General features: G+C 43.1%; 2 protein-coding genes across 8 annotated transcripts in view; one reads left to right on the top strand and one right to left on the bottom strand.

Annotated features, from left to right (window-relative positions):
* EFCAB5 (EF-hand calcium binding domain 5) overlaps positions 1-22194 on the bottom strand; it is a 37145-nt gene extending 14951 nt beyond the window's left edge. The window contains exons 1-7 of one of the 7 annotated variants that reach the window (XR_005563471.1): positions 18073-20886; positions 17674-17980; positions 14096-14671; positions 9914-10070; positions 9576-9639; positions 7736-7806; positions 4134-4289 (exon numbers count right to left, since the gene is read on the bottom strand). Coding sequence is in view for 6 of the 7 variants with exons in the window: in XM_027744419.2 (XP_027600220.1) it covers positions 4134-4289; positions 7736-7806; positions 9576-9639; positions 9914-10070; positions 14096-14661 (1014 nt within the window). In the remaining variant the exon portion in view is untranslated. Of the gene's footprint in view, positions 1-4133; positions 4290-7735; positions 7807-9575; positions 9640-9913; positions 10071-14095; positions 14672-17673; positions 17981-18072; positions 20887-20925; positions 20995-21495; positions 21627-21949; positions 22035-22171 lie in introns of those variants that run through there. The other 6 variants (XM_027744419.2, XM_039381073.1, XM_039381074.1 and 3 more) reach the window with 6 other exon arrangements.
* Positions 21838-22824, top strand: part of SSH2 (slingshot protein phosphatase 2) — a 90852-nt gene continuing 89865 nt past the window's right edge. The window contains exon 1 of the mRNA XM_027744366.2: positions 21838-21980. Coding sequence (XP_027600167.1) covers positions 21918-21980 — 63 coding nt within the window. The 5' untranslated portion in view covers positions 21838-21917. The remainder of the gene's footprint in view (positions 21981-22824) is intronic.

Below are 22824 nucleotides of genomic sequence, written 5' to 3'. Positions count from 1 at the left end.
GAGAGGTGAGAGAGGCATCAGCAGTTCCAGTGCAGAGGAACGTGCAGAGTTTATTAAGTCCTTGTTGCTCAGAGTGAGTGTACACAGACGATAAACCCAGAAAAAGGCAATGAAACGGGTCATTTCCAACCAGGAAATTGTGGGTTTAAAAAAGTAAAGCAAATCTAAGCGATTGCAAGTTTTCCATTTTATGATGAATTCCTGTTGTCATTGTTTAAGTCCTGCCACCTTTGTAATCTCCCTCCCATTAGTGAAATAAAGTAGTTAATTAGGGAACAGATTTACTTAAGTTCATTATTTGTAGCGAGTAGCTTTCCATCTGAATTATTGATTTCCTTTTCACGTTTTGTTCTTAGATTAAAACCTGCAAAATGGAAAATTCACCAGGCTTTTAATTCCTTGTGAACTTTACCTGCCCTTAGGCTGAAGAAATAAAGGAAGAACTTTGCTGATCTTTTCTGGAAATGAGCTCAAGATGACTGCATTGTTTATAACCTAAATCTGTAATTAATGGCACCAAAAGTTAGAAACAGAAGGTTTGGAAACAACTGAGAGATACACATCACCTACTGGTGAAGTTAATACTGGAACTAAACAATTACATCACATTTGCTGGTACTGCAGGACCTTCCTCTACAGGGAACTGAAAGTTTATTGCCAATTCTGAAGAAAGGACCTGAACTGAAATGTAAGAAGCCATTCAGTCCAGTTTTAGTGTTTGAGATTCTGCTAATTTCATTCCTGCTGGTAAAAAAATGCTGGAAATTAGGGTTGAATTTCAGCCATCAGTGTGTTTGGAACAACAAATGTCATCACAGAATTCTGTCCCTAAACTTACAAGATGTAGGCCCTGATTCCCAGTATCTTCATCTTCCTGACATTAACATACAAATACCTTGCACACCCCCATGCAAACATTTCTTCATGCTATTTGTCTTTCAATTGAATATATCAGATCTGGTTCTCATCCATTTAGTAGCCACACAAACACAGCACATGTTTTTGAAGACGTTACCAGATCACTGTGGAATATTTGGATTCTCCATTCAGTATTTCCATTACACACACTTAATTTTCCATTCAAATTTTCTCAGCTGTTACTTGTCACAATCATCTGCTGGTTGCCTTGAAGTTGGCAGCACTAATGCAAAACTTTATTTTATGAAAAAGGGGAATCAATAAATGAAGTATTATTCTTATTAAGAATATAACAAATATTAAGAAAATTATGAAGTACCATTAAGATGAAAATAAGGATGTTGTCTTGGGATTCAGATGCACTTTTTTGTTATACTAAAATAATACACTTGGAGGATTTAGATAACTCAGATTTTTGAAGAGATTTTTTTGAGATTTGGATCAAATAACTTTATTTTAATATATTGTTTAAAAGAGATATAAAAATAGATAAAACAGCTGAAATTACCAAATATGAATTAGGTCATATTTCCTTGGTTTAGCATTCACAGTTTATACAGATTTGCCACTCTACCAGAGGTCCCTGTTATTTCAGGACACTTTTCCTTACAACTCACCCTGGGAGGAAGATGCCACAGTACATCTATAGAAGAGAGAAGCGTTTTAACAGAAAGCTCCTCTCCCCAGCTGTGCTGTCTTTCTGAGTTCCTGTATTTACTAGCAAAGGGGACTTTTCTTTGTGCTTCCTGTGTGACTGGGGAGGCTGACTGAAGGTTCCTGCCTGTCCACCCTTTGTACTGCACCTCGTGAGCAGGACAGGTCCAGCCTCCCCTCTCAGCCCCAGAGGAACACCTGTGTTTGTACAGCCACCCAAAACTTGGGGCAGCTTTAGTGCCCAGGAGTTGAAACGTGTTGGCCTCATTTTCTTGTCACCCAGATATTGGCAGGTGATGATTCTCAGTTGTTTTCAGCAATGTTCTGTGACCTATGAGTAATTCCTTTAGCAACACAGACTAAACCAGACTTGCCATTTAATCAGGGATAGGTCAGTGTTTAACCACTCGATTGTTTTTCTGGAAATGTGATGTGTGTATCCTGATCCCCACAGTGTGCTTGTTCGTGAGCAAGATGGGAAGAGCAGACACTCAGAAAAGGTCATGAGAAAGCAGACTTTGTCGTTGCTGTTCTGAAAGAAAGGTAATCAGGAGTGTCTCAGACGTCATTAGCTTGAAAACTAATCTCTGACCAAATTCAGTTTCATTTAAAGGTCTCAGGCTTAAAACATCCCTGAAAATTAATGTAGATTCTGTTATAATACATAAAAGAAACTATACCTGATACAAGTGAGCACAGATACAATAAGCTTAAAATTCACAGAGCCATTGCCTTTTGGGGTATTACAGCAGTGATCCAACTGTGTTGTGGGATTGTCTGGGGAAGTTTCTGCCTCAGTGTATAGTCCAGGCTGTCCTTGTTGAGCTGCCATCCTTCTGGATGCATTCGTTTGAAATCATAATAATGATCATGTGGATACCTTCTAATTTGACTGTAATTTAAACGCTGCTTTCTCAGCTCCCTGGCCTTAATTGCAGCTCATTGAGGCAGCCAGCCACACTCCCCATGCAGACTAGAATAACTGCCTGCTACCAAACAAATGGAAATTAGGAACTGAAACAACTGCTTTGCTGTGCTTTGCAGAATGGGCTCTACAGGTAATGGATCCCATTCAAGTGGTAGAAGTCCTTGGGTTACTTTGCATTTTTATCTCCCCTATGGGTACAGTAGAGCCATACAAAAGAAACCAGGCCAGGTTTAAAAAGAACTGTGTGGCCTACACGACACTTCAGTGAACTCAATTTGCAGAGCAAGGCTACCTTGGAGTCTGGAAAGAAAAACTCTGTGCTCTGACCAGTTTTTTTTTGGGCACAGATGGTGTTGGTGCTGATAGCTGCTCTCTCATGTTGTGTTAGTATTTTTGGCTCTTTGCCTCTGAGATTCCACTGGGATTAGTAGCATGGAGATGGTGATTACTGCCACAGAAATAATAGGACGAAAGTCACATTAAAAGATGAAAGGAAAGAAGGGGTCTTTTCAAAATGCATGGCAAGGATAGGACTGGGCTTTATGTATCACTGTAGCCAGGAGGATTCATCACAGCCATTCTGACAGAGCCGTAGGAAAATGAAATGTCTTCTAGCTGGGAAGCAGACACATTTCTTTCCTCATGCCTGAAACAGCAGCTTGCCTGCTATTCTTTAAAACACTCCATTGGTGTTGAAACGAGCTCTGTAATTCCTTTCTCTTGGCAGTAATGACATTATTAGCATGACACTGTAGAGCACAGTTCACTCTGGGTAGCTCTCTGCAAGCAGCACTAGAGGAGTGCTGGGTGGAATATATAATTTCTGTAGGGGAGGAAACTGTAAGATTATGGCATCTGCTTGCTCTGTAGTAGCCAGCAACTGGCAAGCTGAGGCTACTCATAACAAGTACCACACTTTTTGGATGAAGCCCAAGTTTTTAGCAATAGTTTATGCCATTGATTCTTCAGCTTCTACAATTTACTGGTTTTCTAACAAGTCTAGCTTTTTTGTTTGTTTTTTAAGGGGATGCAGGTGTACTCAGAGGATGACAGAGATCAGAGCTGCTGAAAACCAAATTATGGCTTTTGAGTTCCATTTCCAGCTCTGTAACTGACTTACTGTATTTTAATTTCCTGTCCATAAACTGTGACTGAAGTTCACAGCACTGTTCACAGAGAGACTGTAAAGGTGGATTATTTTGCACTTTAAATTTAAACTATGAGATTTATTGATAGAAGCCCTAAAGATCTATAAAGTTAGGCAACATAATGAATGCAATATATGTTATAATTGAAGTAATGTGCACATTTGTTAAGGTCAATCTACATCAGGTTATCTTTGCTGAAACATGGCTGAATAGATAAATTAGACCCAGTTCTGAACTGTGCTGTGGGAGCAGGTAATCCCATTAGGTCATTCACTTTCTAATTAGCCATCAGCTTATAGGCAATTGGATGTTTCTGTCTCTAAAGTATGAATTTGAAGACAATGCTGCAGCTATTGTCCTCCAAAATACTGCTGAATAAGCACAAAAAGAGTATCTAGAGTTGGGAAGAAGAAAAAGCAAGCAGTGACCCAGAGAAATACCAGACTGGAAGCATCCTCACATTGAAATTGAGCTGCTCTGCCTACCTTTCCATAATCACAATCTTGGAAGAGATCAGTAAAATTTTGCCTCCACAGAGCTCGTTCTGTTGCTTCCTGGAAGTCCTCACCACACTGATGGAGATATTTCATGATTTCTTGGAATGTGTCACTTGAAACATGCTCTGTGTAGGAAAGGACAAACTGTGGAGAGAAAGCAGCAGTGTACACTGGTTAGCTTTTCTTCAAGTATTTTCACCTTTATTTGAACTCCTAAAAACCTATTGCATGCAATTAAATATTTAAGAACTTGTAGTTTAATCTGCCAACATAACACAGACTTGGTGCCTACTTTGTTCTTCCTTTCAGAAGAAACAATATTCTCCTAACCAGCCTGGGACACTGCACAAATGCCTCCTCAATAGCTCCTTTCCTGGCCCAGAGGTCACTTATTATGCTCAGCGTTCAGAGATGCTGGATCAGATCCCTCCTATGGAATGCCATGGCTCAAGCTTGGTATTCTCTGGGAGGATTTAAGTTCTCCACGTTTTTTTGCAGCATTTAGTATTCTTTACTCCCAAGGAGGCATTTTGAGCCATTAGATTTTGCAGAACTGACAGTCACTCAACTCTCAAATGCCACAAAATGAGCATTGCCCACAATTTCAGTGTTTAGAGAACCAGTCTGGATACAATAAAAACATGAAAAATCCTTTTGAAAATGAGCCTACTGTCACCTAAGTCCTCTGACACTGGGAATACTACTGACTGGAGATTGATTTTAAGTTCCAGCCTTGGAGACACTTTAACACTTTGGATTTATAGCCATGTGGCTTTTATGAGCAAAAGCAATATGGTTCTAAAAATGTGGTGTGCATGACATAAATAATAATGGCCATCAGAACAAACCACAATCCCAAAGCCTGGGCTGAATTATTATAACAGGTTTCTGGAGCCAGCCACACTAACAGGGAACTCATACAGTTAAAAGGAGGAATTTCCAAAACACAGCCCAATTTTAGAGTATGGGTATCTAATATGAGTGCTACAACATCTTGGACTTGTTGAAGTGCCTCACAGGCATTAACAAACTGAAATATTAATATATGTTATAATTATTCATGTCTATATTGCATAATTTCCAAATATATGGGACAAGTGGAAAAGAGGAAGAGCAGAAAAAAAAGCAGTGGCCTGAGGGGTGGCTGGTGGGAAAGCAGAACTCCTACACAATGTGGGGGGTTTCTGCTTGCAGCATAAAAAGACAGGATGTAGGTGGTTGGAGAGAAGGTGGGGCCGTGGGCATCCACCAGCTTTCCAGAGCTGTTACAACCCAAAGCCCTGTGACAGAGGAACCTTGAAGGTGACAGCTGATGGGAGGAGGCAGGTTGGACAAGCAGCTTGTTATTTTGGATGTCATGCTGATGACACATCCAAGGGCTCCTGCACTAACACTGCTGTCTACCAGCATCACAGGACATTGTTTACAAGTGCCATGTGGGCAGCAGGCACTATCATAGTCTTAAGCTTTTCTTAGCTGATGTGCAAAGTACTGTACACATAATAAACATACATTTATTTATTATTAACTGAGAGATTTTGACACCTCTCTGAAGAAAGCTGGCACGATTCCTTCTTGCTATCCAGAGACTTTGCTGTAGTTTGTGAACACGTTGTCATCAATAACAATGGATCTTTGCTTCTTGTTCCTACTGATCTCACTAGAAAATCATGGAAAATAATCTCACCTTTAAGGCCTGATTCTAACCCTGCAAAGGCAGTGTGAGTTTTTCCCTTGGTGTCAGTAGCTTTGTGCCAGACTGCTGGGGGTTTGTGTGTTATAGAGTATGAAGCCTGTGAAATAAACTATTAAGGGCTGGTCTCTGGGATTTAAATGCTTTTAATATAAAAGACCCCACGAGCTTGTCATGAAGGATGTAAAAATACAACAGCCACTGTTTTGAATGTCTGAAAAAAAAACCCCAAGCCCAACAAAAACAATGTGTGAGGTCTCTCTACTGAGTTTCTAATGGCCTTGAAGTAGCCTAAAGCTGCACTGAATTCAAGAAAGAAAAAAAAAAAGAGGCTATTTAATTTTAAGGTCCATTAAAAGCAATGCTTTCCACATGGGGAAAGGCCCGGACCAGTGTGGAGAAAGATCATCTCTCTTTCTGGGTTTGGTGGATGATGCAAAGGGAGGAACAAAGGTAAATTGTAGCTGAGGATTAGAAGCAGCCCTGTCCTAATGATGGAACAGTTCCCCAGGGAAGTGACGAAAGCCTCATCATTTGATTCAATTAAAACCGGACTGGAAGAAACATCAGAGAATATATTCTGAGAGAACACTGCTGGTAAATCAGACAGCTTGACAATCCATGTCTTTTGTGCTTCTCATCTCCGTTGTCATATCTTTAATTGAGTTAAAATAAAGAGTACACAAAACATATTTTAAACAGTTTTCTAATGCTAATGGAGCATGAATTCATTCAGAGATTATATACATGTACCATAGGTTATGGATTGATGCTTCATCGCAGTGACAAAAGCAATTCTCTGGGCTCTCATTATCCACAATCGCTTTCTTAATTAGATGCAGTAATTCTGAGGTTAAATTCAAAAATTCCTCATTTCATGCTTAAAAAACCTTCAACAAGTTATCATAAAAATGCATCTCCGTGCAAAATATTGAACATGTGAGTCTCCTGAGAGGGAAGAAGGCACAAAAATCACACATGGTTTCTTGGAAATAGTCTCTGCACAGCTGCTTTATACTCTGGTTTTAATTATTATAACAGCACCCACTAGCACTGCTGCAATGAGGGTCTGTCATTATTTCTATTCTAAACACTCCTTTTCGCAGGTTCAATTACTCAGCCATAAAATTCAGCTCTGCTGCAGGTAGAAATGGCTGGCAAAGCCTTGGCCTGGAGAATTTTCAATAAATACAGTTTGAACTGATTTGGTTGTTTTCAACTTGAGGAACAGTAGAGTAATGGGGTGAAACTTCCAACTACATTTATGATTTTGGTGACTTAAAACCACAGTTCTGATATTTCTCAATGACAGCTTTTGAGTTTAAAACTGCCTGGTTATGCTTCATGTACATTTATGACACTTGTTGAAGTTTGGTTACGGTTCAGGCCAGCGATAGTTCAGGGCAAAAATGGTAGAGCTTCTCATCCCAGTTCATCATGGTTTGGTTCTTCTCTGGTTAATGGAACCTAATCAGAAACAACCATACTGTGAGGATGTTACTGATTACCATTGGCTAATGGTTATAGTGGGACACCAAACCTCCCCTGAGCGGGTAAGGCAAAGTCTGAATTCACAAGTGATTCAAGGCTTTGGCATTTCAGAGAGGGACTGGGAGGGATGTCCTAAAAACCACTGCTCCCAGAGTAACTTCCCAGAGAGCAGCACAGGCTGCAGCTCTGAGGAAAGCAAAACACTTCCCCTTTGCTGGCCAGAATGGAAATGTGGCAGCAGAGGATGGATATGGAGATGGAACATGAAATGTCCCGATACAACCAGTTCCCTGGGATGCTGGAGAAGGGCAGCCCTTATTACTCCTCTGGGCTGTCCCCAGGGAAATGCTGCTACTTTGTGATAAACATCATATTCTGAACCAGATGCTCTTATTTCATTTCTCACCTCTGTGAACTCATCTAGCTTTAAAGTTTCTTCCAATGTGTTTAAGATTTCCAGCTTCCTGTCCTGGATTGCTGGTAAAAAAATGAAGGGATATTGGTTTAGAAAGCAACAGTTGTGATTTTGCATATTGTCCACATTTTTTGCACACTGTGCTGTTACATTAACTTTCTTCTCATCTTCTCAAACATGTTTTTGAGGTTATCCCACAGTAGCTGAAGCATCTGACTGTACAGAGACCAACCAAATCTGCTCCTTACATGTATCTCTTGCTGAGAATCTGCATTTAGCTATTCAGAACTGTAGAGTCATATTTATTCTTGACATAAGTTGGTGCAAATTGCAATGATTTTAACGGTACTTAAAACTAATTATGTGAGGGAGGAAATGAATTTTGATTTAACAAACAGATAAAACTGCCTTAGAACACTGGAGACATGGGTTCTGCTTTGCAAGAGTAGAATCTGAAAATCATAGTAATTTTCTCAAGAATATCTGTGGGAATATTTTTACTGATGATGATATTCAAAAGTATGTTTTGGTCAGCTTCTGAGCTCCTATAATGGAACTGAGAAGAGAAATCAAACATCTACATAGATTTCTGAATGAGGTCTTTGAGCACAGACATGCTATTTCTGTTGGCATCATTTTTCTCTTCTTTCTTCTACAATATATCAGGAGTAATGAGAAAATTCACCATAGAATGCATTTATCTCTTGTTGGTTAAGACATTCCTAAACTGTACATTATCTTTATTAAACTATAAACAGAGCTTAATGTTCTGTTAATGTACATTGGATGCTATTAGATGAAATGAATTAAGAAATGGAGCCACACTATTAGTGAAATAGGACAGAGAGCACCTCCAGCATCTGCAAAGCAAACATGTGGGGAGGCATTTCCTTCACAGTCTCATGTCCCAGGGTCTGTTTGCACTGTCCCACAGCAGGAGCACAGCAGGGGCTGTGTTGGCAGTCACAACATCCTACCAAGACCAGAGGAACAGATCTGTGACACGGACAGGGCTGAGCAAGGGCGAGCTCCAGGCAGAGGTGACTCCAGCAGAAATGCACTCTGGAGTGCCCTGTTTATCATCCCAAACCAGTGAAGGCAGATCTGTTTTCACTGATGATCATTACAGGCTCAGGAAAGCCTGGCAGCAGGCTCGTGGTGCCACTTCAGTGTTCCCAGCTCTATTCAATTTTCATCATTCAGGGAGGTCAAGTGTGAGCTATATAAAGTGACAGGAATTATGGAAATGTTACTGAGCCAAGTGTTCCCATCCAGAGGCCCTGGGCTGTCACTGGGATGGTCTGGGACTGGCTAAAGGAATGGCTCAATGACATGGGCTATTTTGTGGAGCATTAGGTAAACTTCAGCATTTCCCCTGAAACCATAAAAGGTAACAACTCCGTTAATATTGTTGATCCTACCTTTGCTCCATACCTCCCAGTATGCCAGTATTTCCAAGACCTCCCATGAGACAAACACTGCCTGATAGGGCAGGTGAAGGAGGAGGTTGGTTCAGTGATTCTTAAAAATAGTGATAAGTACGTGGCACCGTCTGGCTAATGCAGGATGTAAGTGGAAAGGGCCTGAATCTGGTCTTTCTATCTCCTGAAAGATTTTTTAAACTTCTTTCCACTCTTTTCAAGATCATGTTAATGAGCCACAGGGTGGTTCAGCCCCTCCAATCTGTCTGTAGATTTGTGGTTCATATCCTGATGTAACTACCCTTAGAGATTCTCCCTCTGTTATGAAATCCATTTGCTGTTTGCCCACAGCTCAGACCAGAATTCAGATGGCAGCAATAAAACCTAAGGAAGACACATCGAAAACTTACCTTTTCTCAGTTTTTCAGGAATAGAATCAGTGACATCTGGAAAAGACCTCAGGGCGCTCTGAACCTACAAATCAGGGTAATAGTCAAAGGCCTGTGTCATGCAGACAGCAGTGGGTGATTACCAAAATAAATCACCTGAATAATCAGACATATGGGCCAGTCATGAGTCTTACACATAGGTAAGATTTGTGGGGAATCAGGGCTTGGTGAGCCTGAGGCAGACAACGACCTGTACCCTGACCCTAAGGGCAGCAGAGCCATCACCCACCCACAAATGTCCTTTTCCTCCTGTCTGGAACAACCACAGCAGTGTGTTACCAAGGGTCTTTCCTAGTTACCAGTGCCATTGGTATTCTCTGCTTGCCATCCACTGTCCACTCTTTGAACAGAGCTGCCAGTGTCTCCCTTCTCATCTCTCTCTCCTCAGCCTTCTTTCTTTCCATCTCCTCCCTGGCCTCACGTTTGTCCTTTGCCTCAGCCTTCATCTTGACCAGCCTGTAGGACATGGGAATATGGATTGAAAAGATATCATCATAAACATACTTAAGCTTGACAAGCCTACCCTGAAGAACAAAAGGAAAGGAGGGAACTTTTTACTGAAATTCTTTTCCACGTGGTAGACATTTAAGGGAAAATCATCTGTGCAGCTCTTCTATTTTGTGTAATTTCAACAACGATAAATTTTACCTTCACATTTATAACGGCATTCATCATTTATTGTGGAGATGTCCTTCAATTTCCTTTCAATTTTAGCAGGAAGACAGGTGCATAATTTTGCTACACTTGATTTACCAACAGAATTGCATCAGTCTCCTTTGTCTCCAAGCCCAAGTACCTTTTCACACAAGTACTTCACTGGCAAAGAATGTTCGATGAAATTTCTGAAGCAGCCTCACACAATAGAGCCCTCACTGCCTTAGGACATGGAAAATACCCCAACCTCTCCATCATTCTGAACACACAGAGTTTGCAGGTTTGGACTAAAAGTAGCTCCCTTTCTTTCTTCTTTTGTTTTCTCTGCTTCCCTGATCACCCAGCCATGTTCTTCCCAATCCTCTCTTTCACACGACAAAAGAACTGAATAAAATTGATCCCGTAGAATTGTGATAATTTTGACTTTTTTAATTTATGAAATGGTAAAAAAAGCCTTTAGGAAGGTCAAAATGCTTGAAGCCAAAGAATTGGTTCATATGGGGAGAACAGCTCCTGTTCATGGAAGCTGCTGGAATCTCTCTGCACTGAGGCAGCTGCTCACCTTCATGGCCTTCACACCCTCTGTAGCTACTCAGAGAAAGGGGAATTGCTCCTCTTTTGTACCTGAGAACTCCAAAACGTGTATTTTAGCTAACAATTCCTGCTCCCTTCTTCCCCCTGTGTTTCACATGCTGTGAAATGGGCTGATCCTATTCCTGCTCTCTTCTGTTGCTCTGGGATCATCCCAGAAATTATAACCCATCAGTATCTTCTTTAATGAACAGAGAGACCTGTTTTACATGTCACAGCAATACTCTTTGATCACAGTCAGTTTTATCACCAGGTACTTGCTCTTCGTGGCCATTTATCACAGAGGTCTCTTAATGAATCACTGGGTTCCTCAATCAATGGTGGGCATTGCACAAGTCCTGCTGAGGCAGCTCAGCCTCCGGCACTTTGATACCAGGGGAAGGGGAAAAGAATTTCCCATCTTCTGATTCCTTCCCCGAGCCAGCAAAGGGGAGGAATGCAGCAGGTACCAACCTAAATGGACTAGCAGATTCTCCTCCATTATATGCTGCAGACAGAAAGAGAAAACAGACCATTTGTAGATGCAGCTCCTCCTCCAGAGCTGTCTGCAAGCCACAAGCAGAGAGAGGGCTGTGCATGGAGCTGCCAAGGTGCTCTGTGATTAATTTGGGCAGTGTCCAGCACAAGGTACATTCTGTGCTGCACCTGCACAGGGCTGCAGTTTTGCATTAATTTCTAGGGTCCTAAACCACTGTGCAGTTGTATCCTCTGCCTGGTGTCCCTGAGGTGGGACAAAATGTTTCCCCCCAGACTATAACAGCAAAACAGGGATAACAGCACTGGGCACCCATGGCAAAGTGAGCTCGTTTCATATCAGACATTGCCAGAAAAGATGAGATGGCAGCGAGGTGACTTCTCCCTGCAGAACCAAACATGTCTCCTCAGGAAGGGAGCTGCCTGCCTCCCACACAGGGATGGGTGACTCAGCCTGAAGGACTGCCATCCCTGGACAAACACATCTGTTACAGGTATCAGTCCCTGTGGATAAGGAATTTCTCCCATCTGTTCTCCTGCATGCCTCAGTGCAGTTCAGGAGAAACTGGAGGAAGCCCAAGTGAGCTCACTGAGGATGGGTAAGCATTAAATGGGAACCTGTGGTGATCCTGCCTTTCCTGAAGGTAATGCCAAGGCTCCCAGGAGCTTCATTTGGGCCAGAATTCAATTCCTCACCCTTCTGGTGCTTATGTGGGAGATGTTGAGCACAGACTGGCACTGCTCCTTTTACACTTCTTTCCTGTTTGGAAAGCCAGTGACTCACATGAGGAGTCTAAGTGCTGCATGGTGTTGGTAAAATCTCTGTGTTGCTGTGATTTGAGAATCTCATGCAAATCCCACAATACAGCCATCACAAATATGTAAATCCTGAGCTGTGGTGAATGCAAATCCCATGAGAGTACTACCAGTGGATATGCAAAACCTGCTACAGCCGTGAGATTACAGAAACCCCCGTGGCAATGCTGCCTATGGAGATATTTATTTCTACAAGTCTTGATAGTCACTTCTTTTGCATCAGCTCTGAGAGCTACAAATTGAGAACCTGCCTCCAAATGTAAACATGGGCTTAACAGCCAAGGTCAGGATCACAGGTCATGGGTAGCCAACACTTTACATTCTACAGGAAAATCTGCTCTCTCTAGAAATAAGCTGTGATTCACAACGGAAGCCAAGAGTATTTTAGCAGAGAAAAAAAAAAAACAAACCACAAAACCAAACCAAACAAAAATCCGACTGAAAACCTCAGGAAATTTTTGTATTTTAATTCAATTTCCTTTGCAAAATCAACTGAGATATGGTTCTGAACTTCCTACATGCAGGTGTCCCTCTGTGAAGCAATATAAGTGATGAAACAGTCCTAAAGCAAAGGTGTCGCAAGGCTGGCATCCTAAACATCCCCCCAGAAAAGTCTGTGCTTGAGTGAAAACTCACTGAAAGAGGTGTTTCCCCAGCTCATTTGTTCAGTGGACCAACACTTGAAAAGCAGAAAATAAACCTGGAATTCTTTTACCAGCTCTATTTTTACCACTGTATGTCTGCTTATGAAGAAAACCCAAAAGCTGAGCTCTTGCACACTGACCACATCAATCAGTTATGATTATTTTTATCTATGTTGAGAAAGGAGGTGACTGTATGAAATTCACTTCTCACACTGCTTTATTGAATTCACACCAGGCATGTTCCAGTGATCTGCAACAGTATGTGGAATGGAAATGTAGAGAGAAGCTCAGAGCAGCAGAGAGAGATTTAACATATCCTTTTATGCATTATAATGCTGAGAACTTCAATTATCTTCATTTAGGGTTTATGCATAAGACATGTCAACATTTTACTTCCCTAATTCCTGACACTGAAACCCTGAAACCAATTTTCAAGCTGTATGCACTATTTATGCAAATAGTCAGGCATTCAAATAGAAGTCATTATTCTACAAACACAGATACAGAATGAAGTGATCTAGTAGCAAATGAGTAATTTTGACATCAATCACAATCACGTCTGGATCATCTGCAAACTCAGAAGTTCACTTCTATATTTTTCTGAATAGAGCAACGAAAATAAAGCATTATTGCTCACCTATTGCTATCACATTCTAAGCTCAGCATATTGTAAGGTGACATGGAACCCCCTTCCAATATTCATTAAATATTACACTAAAGCAAGCAGCCTAGAAATAAGCAACAGAATAAAATACAAAACAGTTCCTACTTTAAAGGGAAAAATAGAATCTGAAAGGAAAGCCTAAGTAGAAATCACAGGAGGAGTTTCTACAATGTGCCAGGACAATGTTGTTGGTGGTTTGGTCAAGAGAAATCATTCTGAAAGGGAAAAAAAAGGTTATATGTTTATTATGTTTGGAAGAATAGAGAAGAAATGATCTGAGGAGTCTCTTGGACCTTTGATAGTAACACTTGTCCCAAAGAACTGCTGTCACTAAGCTAGACCGGTTTGGAAACAGTTTGCATTGCACATATGTAATTAAGATAGAGTCTAAGGAGGAATTATATACTTGTAAAGGGCAGAATATTGCCTTAAACAGGAATAACTAGTGTTTCATTTTGTGTGACATGTTCTGGCATTTGTCCTGCTTCTCAAGTTTTGATGAGAGACACTGCACTCCACAAGGTGTGTTTTGTTCAACACCCCACCAGCCAGGCTGCAGTGACACCATTCCTTTTGTAAAGGAGAGACCAGGACACCAGCTCTGGCCTCGTGACCAGCCCCACTGTCACCGTTCTCACCTCTCTGACGTTGTACCTCGCATCAAAGATTTGAGCTCCTCCGCCACCATCCTCGTTCCTCTCACGTAGGGGCCTGGTTTGGTAGAAACACTGTACAGAGGGTTGTGTCGCATCAGATATTCTGCAAGATAATTAATGGGGTCGAATGTGCTTGGGTCTTTGTCTGATACAAGCACATGCTTTCTTTCCACTTCCATTAACAGATTTTCTACTCCTGGGATTAATGTAGGTAGGAGTTTGTCAAGCAAATAGATGCGAGTATCGAGTGTCTCTCTCTCTTCGCTGTACCACTCTCTGGCCAGTGAGTCACAGGGTTCTCTCTTCTCTATCTTTTTTTCTTCTGCCTTTTGTGCTCCAATCACACTTGCCTTTGTCTCCTGCAGACTCAGACACCTTTGTTGTACCTTTTCATAAAAACACTCTTTCCACGAAGCGTAATTACTAAGACATGGCAGTTCATCATTCCCCTGATTGCTTCCCATTTCTGTGGCAGCTCCATCCTCATGTCCAAGTTTGGGATATTGCAGACCTGCAGACTCTGCTGATTCTTCTGGATGAGCAGCCATACCTCAATCACTGTGACACAGAAAAAAAGCAGCTTGTTATATAATGCCAAAAGATGCAGCAGGGCCCTAACAGGTGACACAGCAATAAAGTCTATTGTTAGGAATTAACTAATATTTTTTCTATGTTCCTTTTTTATTCTGTTACTGCTGCTTTGTACTCTTAAATAAATACAGCCCCTTTGCTCCAAAGAGCAGTAAATGATTTATAAAGATTAATTATGTATCACAACAGCCCTTGGAGACAGAGCAACTTACTGTGTTCCTTTCTTACAAGAGAAGAAACTGAGACACAAAGGGGGAATGATTAATTGCAGGTCACTTGGAGACTCAGAAACCGAGTGGTGAACAGTGCTCAGAACTTGTTCCCCAGTTCCAACCAGTGGAATCCTCTTACCCCCAGTACCATTATTTCTGTTTAGGTCCATTCCCTGCCTCCAGGAAATCCAGTGGATATGAGACAAAGGAAGCAAGTAATGGAAAATGTCAGATACCCAGCAGCAAGATTCCTCTATATGCTGCCTCTGCTTCAGCTTTTCTGTAGCTGTGAAGAACAGTGAGGAAGCTTGTCCCACAAACTACTTAACTTCAACTTTGGCAACTATTTTTCCCTCTGGATGTTTTGTTAAGGTAACAAGGACACAGGTGTGTGGATCAGCAGAGCTTCTACGGAAAGGGAAACTCTCTACCATGAACTCTGTAATCAAGTTGTTCACAAGCACTTAATGTTGTAGATTATTGTGTAAAAGAGGCATCTCCCTTTACAATTTCACGAACCTTGCTGGTTTTCTTCTCAAAATGTTCTTTCTGTGAAATATTAGGAAGAAACTGAGCTGCTCACAAGGCACAATTTGAAAAATGTTTCTGTGTGTCTCCAGGCATAACTATCTGCATCTGCAGTGGGATTTACACACACAGGATGGAGCAGAGGGCTGGCTACTACTTGATTCAAAGCATGAAAATTCAGCAGCAAGCTGCCAAACCCCAGCTCAGTGTTAGAAAACAGCAAGGAAGGGTGCTATTAATAAATAACCTAACACCTTCCCAAATTAAAGATGAAACTCCACTCAGAACTTGCTGCTGCACTAACCTTTTCAGGTTTTTATTTAAAAGAGCTTTTCACTGAGGCCTCTCAGTATCCACAGCAATACTGCTGCTTTTGATATGTATTGCTCTTGCTGTTTAAGCATTTGTAGCTGTTCTGAAGTGAGTTCAACCTTCCAGGAAATGCATAAATGTGATCTACAGCCCTCCTGGCACCCAAATGTAATTACTAATATGTTGACCTTCTGGTTCATTACCACTGTTGGAGTGCAAGTACTGCTGGATGGGTGGGATGCTTCACAGCATTGCATTTCTAGGTCTGTTTTCTTCATGGGCTTGTTGGCATCTTCTGGTAATTTGATTTCAAAGATGATTACTTGCCAGGGAATGGGATGAATTTATGGCTCAAACTGCCTGCCTGACCCACACAAAGGGTTTTAAGTTGGTAGCTGGTTTTGCCACTGAAGGACATGAGCTGTAAAGGAGTCTGAATTTGTAGTGGTAAAAAGGGAAACCTGTTCACCCTGTTGAATTGTTCCTTGCTTAGGTGAGTTCCTTTCAATGAGCTGTAAAACCAGACTCCTTGGTTCAAAGAAGGGTGTTAACCAAATGTTCTGGTCACATTCCAAATCAGCTGGTTTTGTTGTGCCAAAATAAACTGTTCTTGCATTTTCAAATACTTATGTTATTTTTTAAACATCCTTTACGAAACCCTCTGCAGTTTCTGTGCAATGTTAAGTGACAACTGGCCTCTGCTTCACGAGGTGGCTGATTCTGAGACATGATGAATACATTTTGTATGCTGCTCTCAACCTTTTGTTAGGATGGTTTTGAGGATTAGTAAATGTTTATAAAGTATCTCTATGTCCAAAACAAAACATAAAACAACTAGTGCAACTGTTCTATCTCAATTCCAGGGCATTCACATAACTCCAGGAATGGAAGCAGAGCCCAGAGAACTGTTCCCACTGCTTTAATGCAGTACAGATGGAGGAGACTAAGAGGGTATGGAAGAACACACAAACAGTACATAACTGTTCAAATAAACAACAAAGGAGTGCCAGAATCAGGCCCTGAAGCTTGGAATTTGTTGAGGATAACAGGGACACACCTCCAGTTTGGATAACACACCATTGGCTCATAAACTTCAGTGCTGATTTATGTTAGTTCAGAATTTGGCCCACAAGGGAAAAATCCTTAACTGAAAGGGTGGTCAGGACTGGAATGGGCTGCCCAGGGAAGCGGTGGAGGCCCCATCCCTGGAGGTGTTCAAGAAACGACTGGACGTGGCACTCAGTGCCAGGTCTTTGGTCAAAAGTTGGACGTGATGATCTCGGAGATCTTTTCCATTCTTAATGATTCTATGAGTCTATGATTCTATAAAAATACAGAGAGCTCTCATGGCCTATGGCATTCCCAAATGGAGCCCAAATAACAGTAAGCATGGAGCACAGAGGCAAACTTTAGAAACACCTAGGAAGTTTGAAAGGTCATATAAAGTTTCCTGTAAGCCTTTGTTCAAGCTGAAGGCAAGATAAGCTTTCCATTATTTAGCAGGATGCCACTTTCCTGACTCCTTTTCTGTGAGAAAAATATCCTTGCTGGAATCCCTGCAGGTACAAAAAAATTATCTCTGTGTTTTCTGTACAAAACCCAAATCTGCCCATAAATAAGATTCTTATGGTTTCATTGTTATTCTGTTAGGGAATTTCGATGGGTGGGACAGGGCCAGGAAACACTACAGTTTGTTTAGGTAAGTATTTTGGAGATGTCTGAGTCACAAAATCTTTCCAAAAACAGAGTCCAATCTTTTTGAGACTCTAACACTCTAATGTGTTCCACAGAGCATGTTTATCTCATCAATCACAAAGAGCCCAATACCCTTTTCATACATGATCTTTTCAATACAATTAAAATTTTAAAACATTTTTCTTTTTGCTTTCTGAAGCTTTGAAGAACTGTTTTTCTTACCTTTGGAGCAGGTATCAAAACAGATCTTACTCCTCCTGCATTCAAAGTGGCTTTGCAAATCAAGAGGAATTTAATACATGCCCATCTGTTCTCCACCATTAAAAATCTTGAAGTGAATTAGGGATTTCTCAGACCTGCTGTGGAGCTGGGCTGTGAGTTTTACTCCTCTGTGTGTTTGCAGTTGCTAAGCAATAATCCCAAAGGTTGCTATGTCTTTCCACGAGCAGGATTGCTGTAGGTTGTCTTTTGGCTTTGGCACAGCCCAACAGGCTCTTCTGTACTGAACTTAGATCATTGCACCACATGACTGAAAATAAAATCCAAAAAGGACTAGGAATAGCAACAGACAACATTAAGGGCACAAGTAGAGAATCTGCAGGTGCCCAGTGACAGGTTTACCTTCAGATTCGAGGATCATGAAATCCAGAACTGTCACAAGTCCATTACCAGCTGAAGGGAGGACTGTGTTAACCAGATGTGAGAATCTGAGACGTAAAATTAATTCCAAACTCAAATTTAAACATTTTCAGGCTTTCTTTCTTGTGAAGAACTGCATTGCTTTGAAGCAGCCTTGCAGGAAAGGCACACAGAGCACTAAATAGGGGGAAGTGCACAGTGCCATTTTGTTAGACTGCTTTTAAACCTGAACCTAAAGGAATTTGATGAATCTCCTTTCATAATTTCTCCTACATTCTTTGAGGAATAATATGCAACATAGGGAAAGGAGAAGGGAAAAGACAAACACATCTTCAACAGCCATCCTGCACTCATTTACTCTAATGCAAATCAGGTGCCTCTTCAGCGATTTCCTTGGCTTAGGCAGGACTTCCAGCTGAGAAATTTATGGCAATTTCTGCCAGGAAACAAGGTTTATCTAATGCTGGTTTTAATTTGTATTTTGTGCTGGAAGTGGCATAATCTTTGGATTTCCTACCTGCGGGAAAACTGAATTGTGAATTTATCTACAGTATTTGTCATTGGAGAAGCTGCACAATACCCTGCCCTCTGGCATGGTATTAGTCTCCATTTCATGGGACAACTTGTAAGAAACCTTGAAATAGAGGAGGTCAACTTTCATGTGAAAAATAGCTGTAATAAATTACTATTTCTTTGCTATTTATTTGGAAAAAATGTATCAGAAGGAAATGCAGTGCATTTCCAAGACGTGTTGAAGTCTACCATCAATTATGTTAACAAAATGAAGCAGAAAATTAGTGCACAGGACTAATTTAAAATGAGGCTTTAAACTGGATTGTGCACTTTTGTCCTCAAAGCGGGTTGCACATGATTAATTCCTGTTATCTCTTCTCCCAGGTGTGCTTGGTTTTCCCCCTTTGCAATCCAGAATTCTGTTGCTTATTATGATTAACTTACAAAACTTTTTTCAGTATGAAACATAAATTAAGAAGATACTCTCCCTTTTGCTAAGTGATTTTTTTTCAACCCCCAAACAAGAGTATACAAATAGAACTTGGAAGGAGGGATCAAAATGGCTCTATTTTTGTTTTTCTGGAAGTGGAATCCCGTGGGTTAAGCAAACCTTTAATTGTACCCTATTTAACTTGGCTGTCATCCCTTAATGTTTTTGCTAAGCAAAGTGTATCTTTTTATTATGCCATCAAATACTTGCACTGTTGACAAAATAATGGGCTGACTATGTCATCACAGATGTTTTGCTGGAATTGCCTCTTCTGTCTTTTTTTTGTTTTTCTGTGTAAGATACATTTTGGGAGCACTCTGATGTCTTTTGCAGCCAAGATTATGCAATAAAAGCCCTAACATGTAGTAATAACAAGTTGTGTTAGCCAGAGAAATGTTTGCAGTGTATTAAATAGTCAGTTTTGGAAATGTTTACAAAACCAGCTCATGTACAGCTCCACATCCTTTAAATGCTGCACTGGGCTGAAGCTGCAGGTGCTGACCACACAGGAAAGAATAAGGCCACAGGCTTCCAGTCTCCTTTTTGTACCATCCCTGATGCTGTGACCACAACCTGCCCTCTAATTGCTCTTTTCAATCCCAATACATCTGCCTTTTAGCTTCCCCCTCCACATTTAAATTCTGCTGCTAAAAGACACTGCACGTGCAAATTATACCTTTCTAAGGGCTGGAGAACCATCCCAATCTGTGATTATTGTAGTTAACAACTGATATGTTGGACTGTAGATAGCAACTCTATTATTTACTTGTGGTAAATGTTTTTTATAAGGGTTTGCTGTTCAAATACCTGGAAGAGCTACAGGGTATGAAAAATTACACAAAAGTAATTTTGGAAGTTGGTGTAAATAATCATTTCTCGATAGTAATCCCTGCATGACTTGATCAAAATCCAAAATGAAACGCCAGTCCCAGGTGAGGGAACTGCTACAACACTCTGGGAACTTCAGTCATCCATCCTCTGTACCAGTGCAGAGGCATCTGAAGATGAGCTACGTGCCTTGTAGCAGCCCTATATTTGAAGGAATGAAACTAAAAAACCTCAAATTATACTTTAGAGAAAGGTGAACAGTCATATGCCAGAAGAGGAAAAAACTTTCCCATCCTCAAATGGAACTCCTGCCTCTGCAGAAAATCATGGGAAAAACTTTACAGCATCATGGCCTCATGCCTGGCTGCCACCTCAACATGCAGTTTAGTTACTTAATTTAAAAGGAGTCTGGAAGGCACTTTCTTGACCTCTTTGCCATAAATCAGTGTGCTGCAAGCACACCATCCATAAATACTGTGTTTCAAAAAAGCAACATTTTGGCTGTAAAACGCAGGACAAGGGCTCTTCATTTCCCAGTGGGTTTTGCTTATTCTCCCCATGTGTTCAGATCCCTCTGGGGAGTCTTTTGGATGAGCAGCCCACCCTACAAACAGGGACAAACAGGGAGCCTGTCCTCAATCCCTACCCTCCATCCCTGTCCTCCATCCTCGCCTGTCCACCAGGAGGCAAAATGCTTCATTAGCGATCCTCACCTCTCCATTGCAGCAAAGCCCAGCTACAGGAGCCTCCCTGATCATTATTTTAACTGGGGAATAACCTTAAGAGCGACCATGTGGCTTCTCTGGCACTTAAATTTACAGGGGCAAAGTGCAGTCAGCCTGAGGAGCAGATCAAAGCCATATCAGCCATGTGCTTAAAAGGAATCTATGGGTTAATACACACTCTTGACAAAAAATTTCCTCTGTTTAATATTTAGAACAGCTTCTGGTTATCATTTGTGGTGGTGTCATTCAATACTCAAGACAATTCTTGATCCCAGTTACCTCCTTCCCATGAATTTGGTGGATTCTTGATCCAAATTACCTCCTTCCCATGAATTCGGTAGCACCAGGCTGAAAATGCAAGGCAAATGAAGTTTAACAGCACTTGACCCTTTGCCTCAGACCCCGAAGCGTTGAGCAGTTCTGCATCTGTGGATGTCTGAGTGCCTAAAATGTCTCGTGTACTCATCAGACTCGTTTTTTGCTGTTTGGGCTTGTGCATTGATGTATGAAGAGGTGTTCTATGCTGTTTTCATTATGGAAAGAGTTACTGTTGCTGCCACAGCTGAGGAAAAGCTACATTATTTGAGCACTAATGCCAAATTTCACCAGTGGGTGCCAAGCCCGCTGTCACGGATCCCAGTGGGATGGGACTCCACAAACCATCACCAGCCAGGAAGCACACTGAGGGGGCCCAGCTGACACACATTCATAAAAGCCACCTCTGGGGCTGAGAGACAGGAGGGGCGACGCTGGGACCCCCTACTCCACTGCCGTTCCCTCAGGGACCGGGGGTGGATGCCGGGACCCTCCAGCTCCCTCAGGGACCAGGGGTGCGATGCTGGGACCCACCTCACGCCCCCAGGGACCAGGGATGGATGCCGGGACCTCCAGCTCGCTCAGAGACCAGGGGTGCGATGCCGGGACCCCCCACCCCCGCCGTGCCCTCAGGGACCGGGGGGCGATGCCGGGACCCCCCTCAGGAGCCGCCGGCGCCGCGGGGGTTAACGCGGCGCGGCCGCCAGGGGGCGGCGCCGCGCGCGCGCTGACAGCCGGCGCGTGCGCGCTGGCGCCTCATTGTGCCCGGCCGGCCCGGCCCCGCCGCGCCTCAGTCGGCGAGAGGCCGCGGGCGCGCGCGGAGCTGCTGCCGCTGCCGCCCCCTGCGGCCGCCGCCGCCACCTCCGCATCCCCCCCTTCCCCCGCCCGCCCGCCCGCCCGCCATGGAGTGACGGCCCCCGCCGGACGGCCGGACGGGGGGGCCCCGCCGCGCCTCGATGGCTCTGGTCACGGTGCAGCGCTCGCCTACCCCCAGCGCCACCTCCAGCCCCTGCGCCTCGGTGAGTCCCCGGCGGGCGCTGAGGGGGCAGCGCGGCGCTCGGCGGCCGTTGGGGTCCGGCGCGCGGCGCTGCGCATGCGCTCCCCACCCCCCCCCCCACCTCCCGCAGTCGCCCCCCGGTGCCGGCGGGGTCCGGGCCCCGGGCCGGGGGCGAGGGGGGCCCGCGGTCCGCCGGGAACGGGGGTCACGCACCCTGCGCTGTGGCCTGGTGACAACCCGGGGGACGGGCGGGGGGTCCCGCTGCCCCTCAGCAGGCCCGCAGTTCCCTACCGGCCCTCGGGGCACCGCGGGGCCCCGGTCAGACCCAGCCCCGCTGTGAAGGATGGGGCAGCGCGGGGCTGTTTCTGTAAATCCGCCTGGTTTAGTCCGTGCTCATTGTGTGCGGTGGGAGAGGCGGGAAGCGTGTGTGGAAGAGACCTGCCATGGTTGGGGCTCCGGCCGTGCTCAGCTGATCTCATCTGACAGCACCTCTGGGCATCCCCAGCGCCCTGCCTTGGCCAACACACAAGGGTGCTTTTGCTGCCCCTTCTTCCGAATGGTGAATATAATTTTCACGGGGCTGTGACAAGCCCAGGACAGGCACAGAACGGCAGATTCCAAATCCCCGGGTGAGATGTGCAGAACGGGACAGATGTTCCCATCGCTGCCCTGGGTCAGGCTTCTGGCTTTCCATGCTCTTTACACTTAGGACAGACTGTTGTTTTAGTACTTCTGTGTTGTAAAATCCTGTTTGTTAACCCCTTCAGCTGCTGCCAACCCTGTTTCCTATGTAACCAAGGATGAGAATGAAAATAGCTTGCTTTCACGTCTGTGTGCTCAGTTCTAAGTTAGCTTTTATCCTTAAA

The sequence above is a fragment of the Pipra filicauda genome, unplaced genomic scaffold, assembly GCF_003945595.2.
Source record: "Pipra filicauda isolate LSUMZ 115617 unplaced genomic scaffold, ASM394559v2 scaffold211_size2331000_pilon, whole genome shotgun sequence".
In the NCBI taxonomy this organism is placed as follows: Eukaryota; Metazoa; Chordata; class Aves; order Passeriformes; family Pipridae; genus Pipra; species Pipra filicauda.
This window is presented reverse-complemented; position numbering and strand designations above follow the sequence as displayed.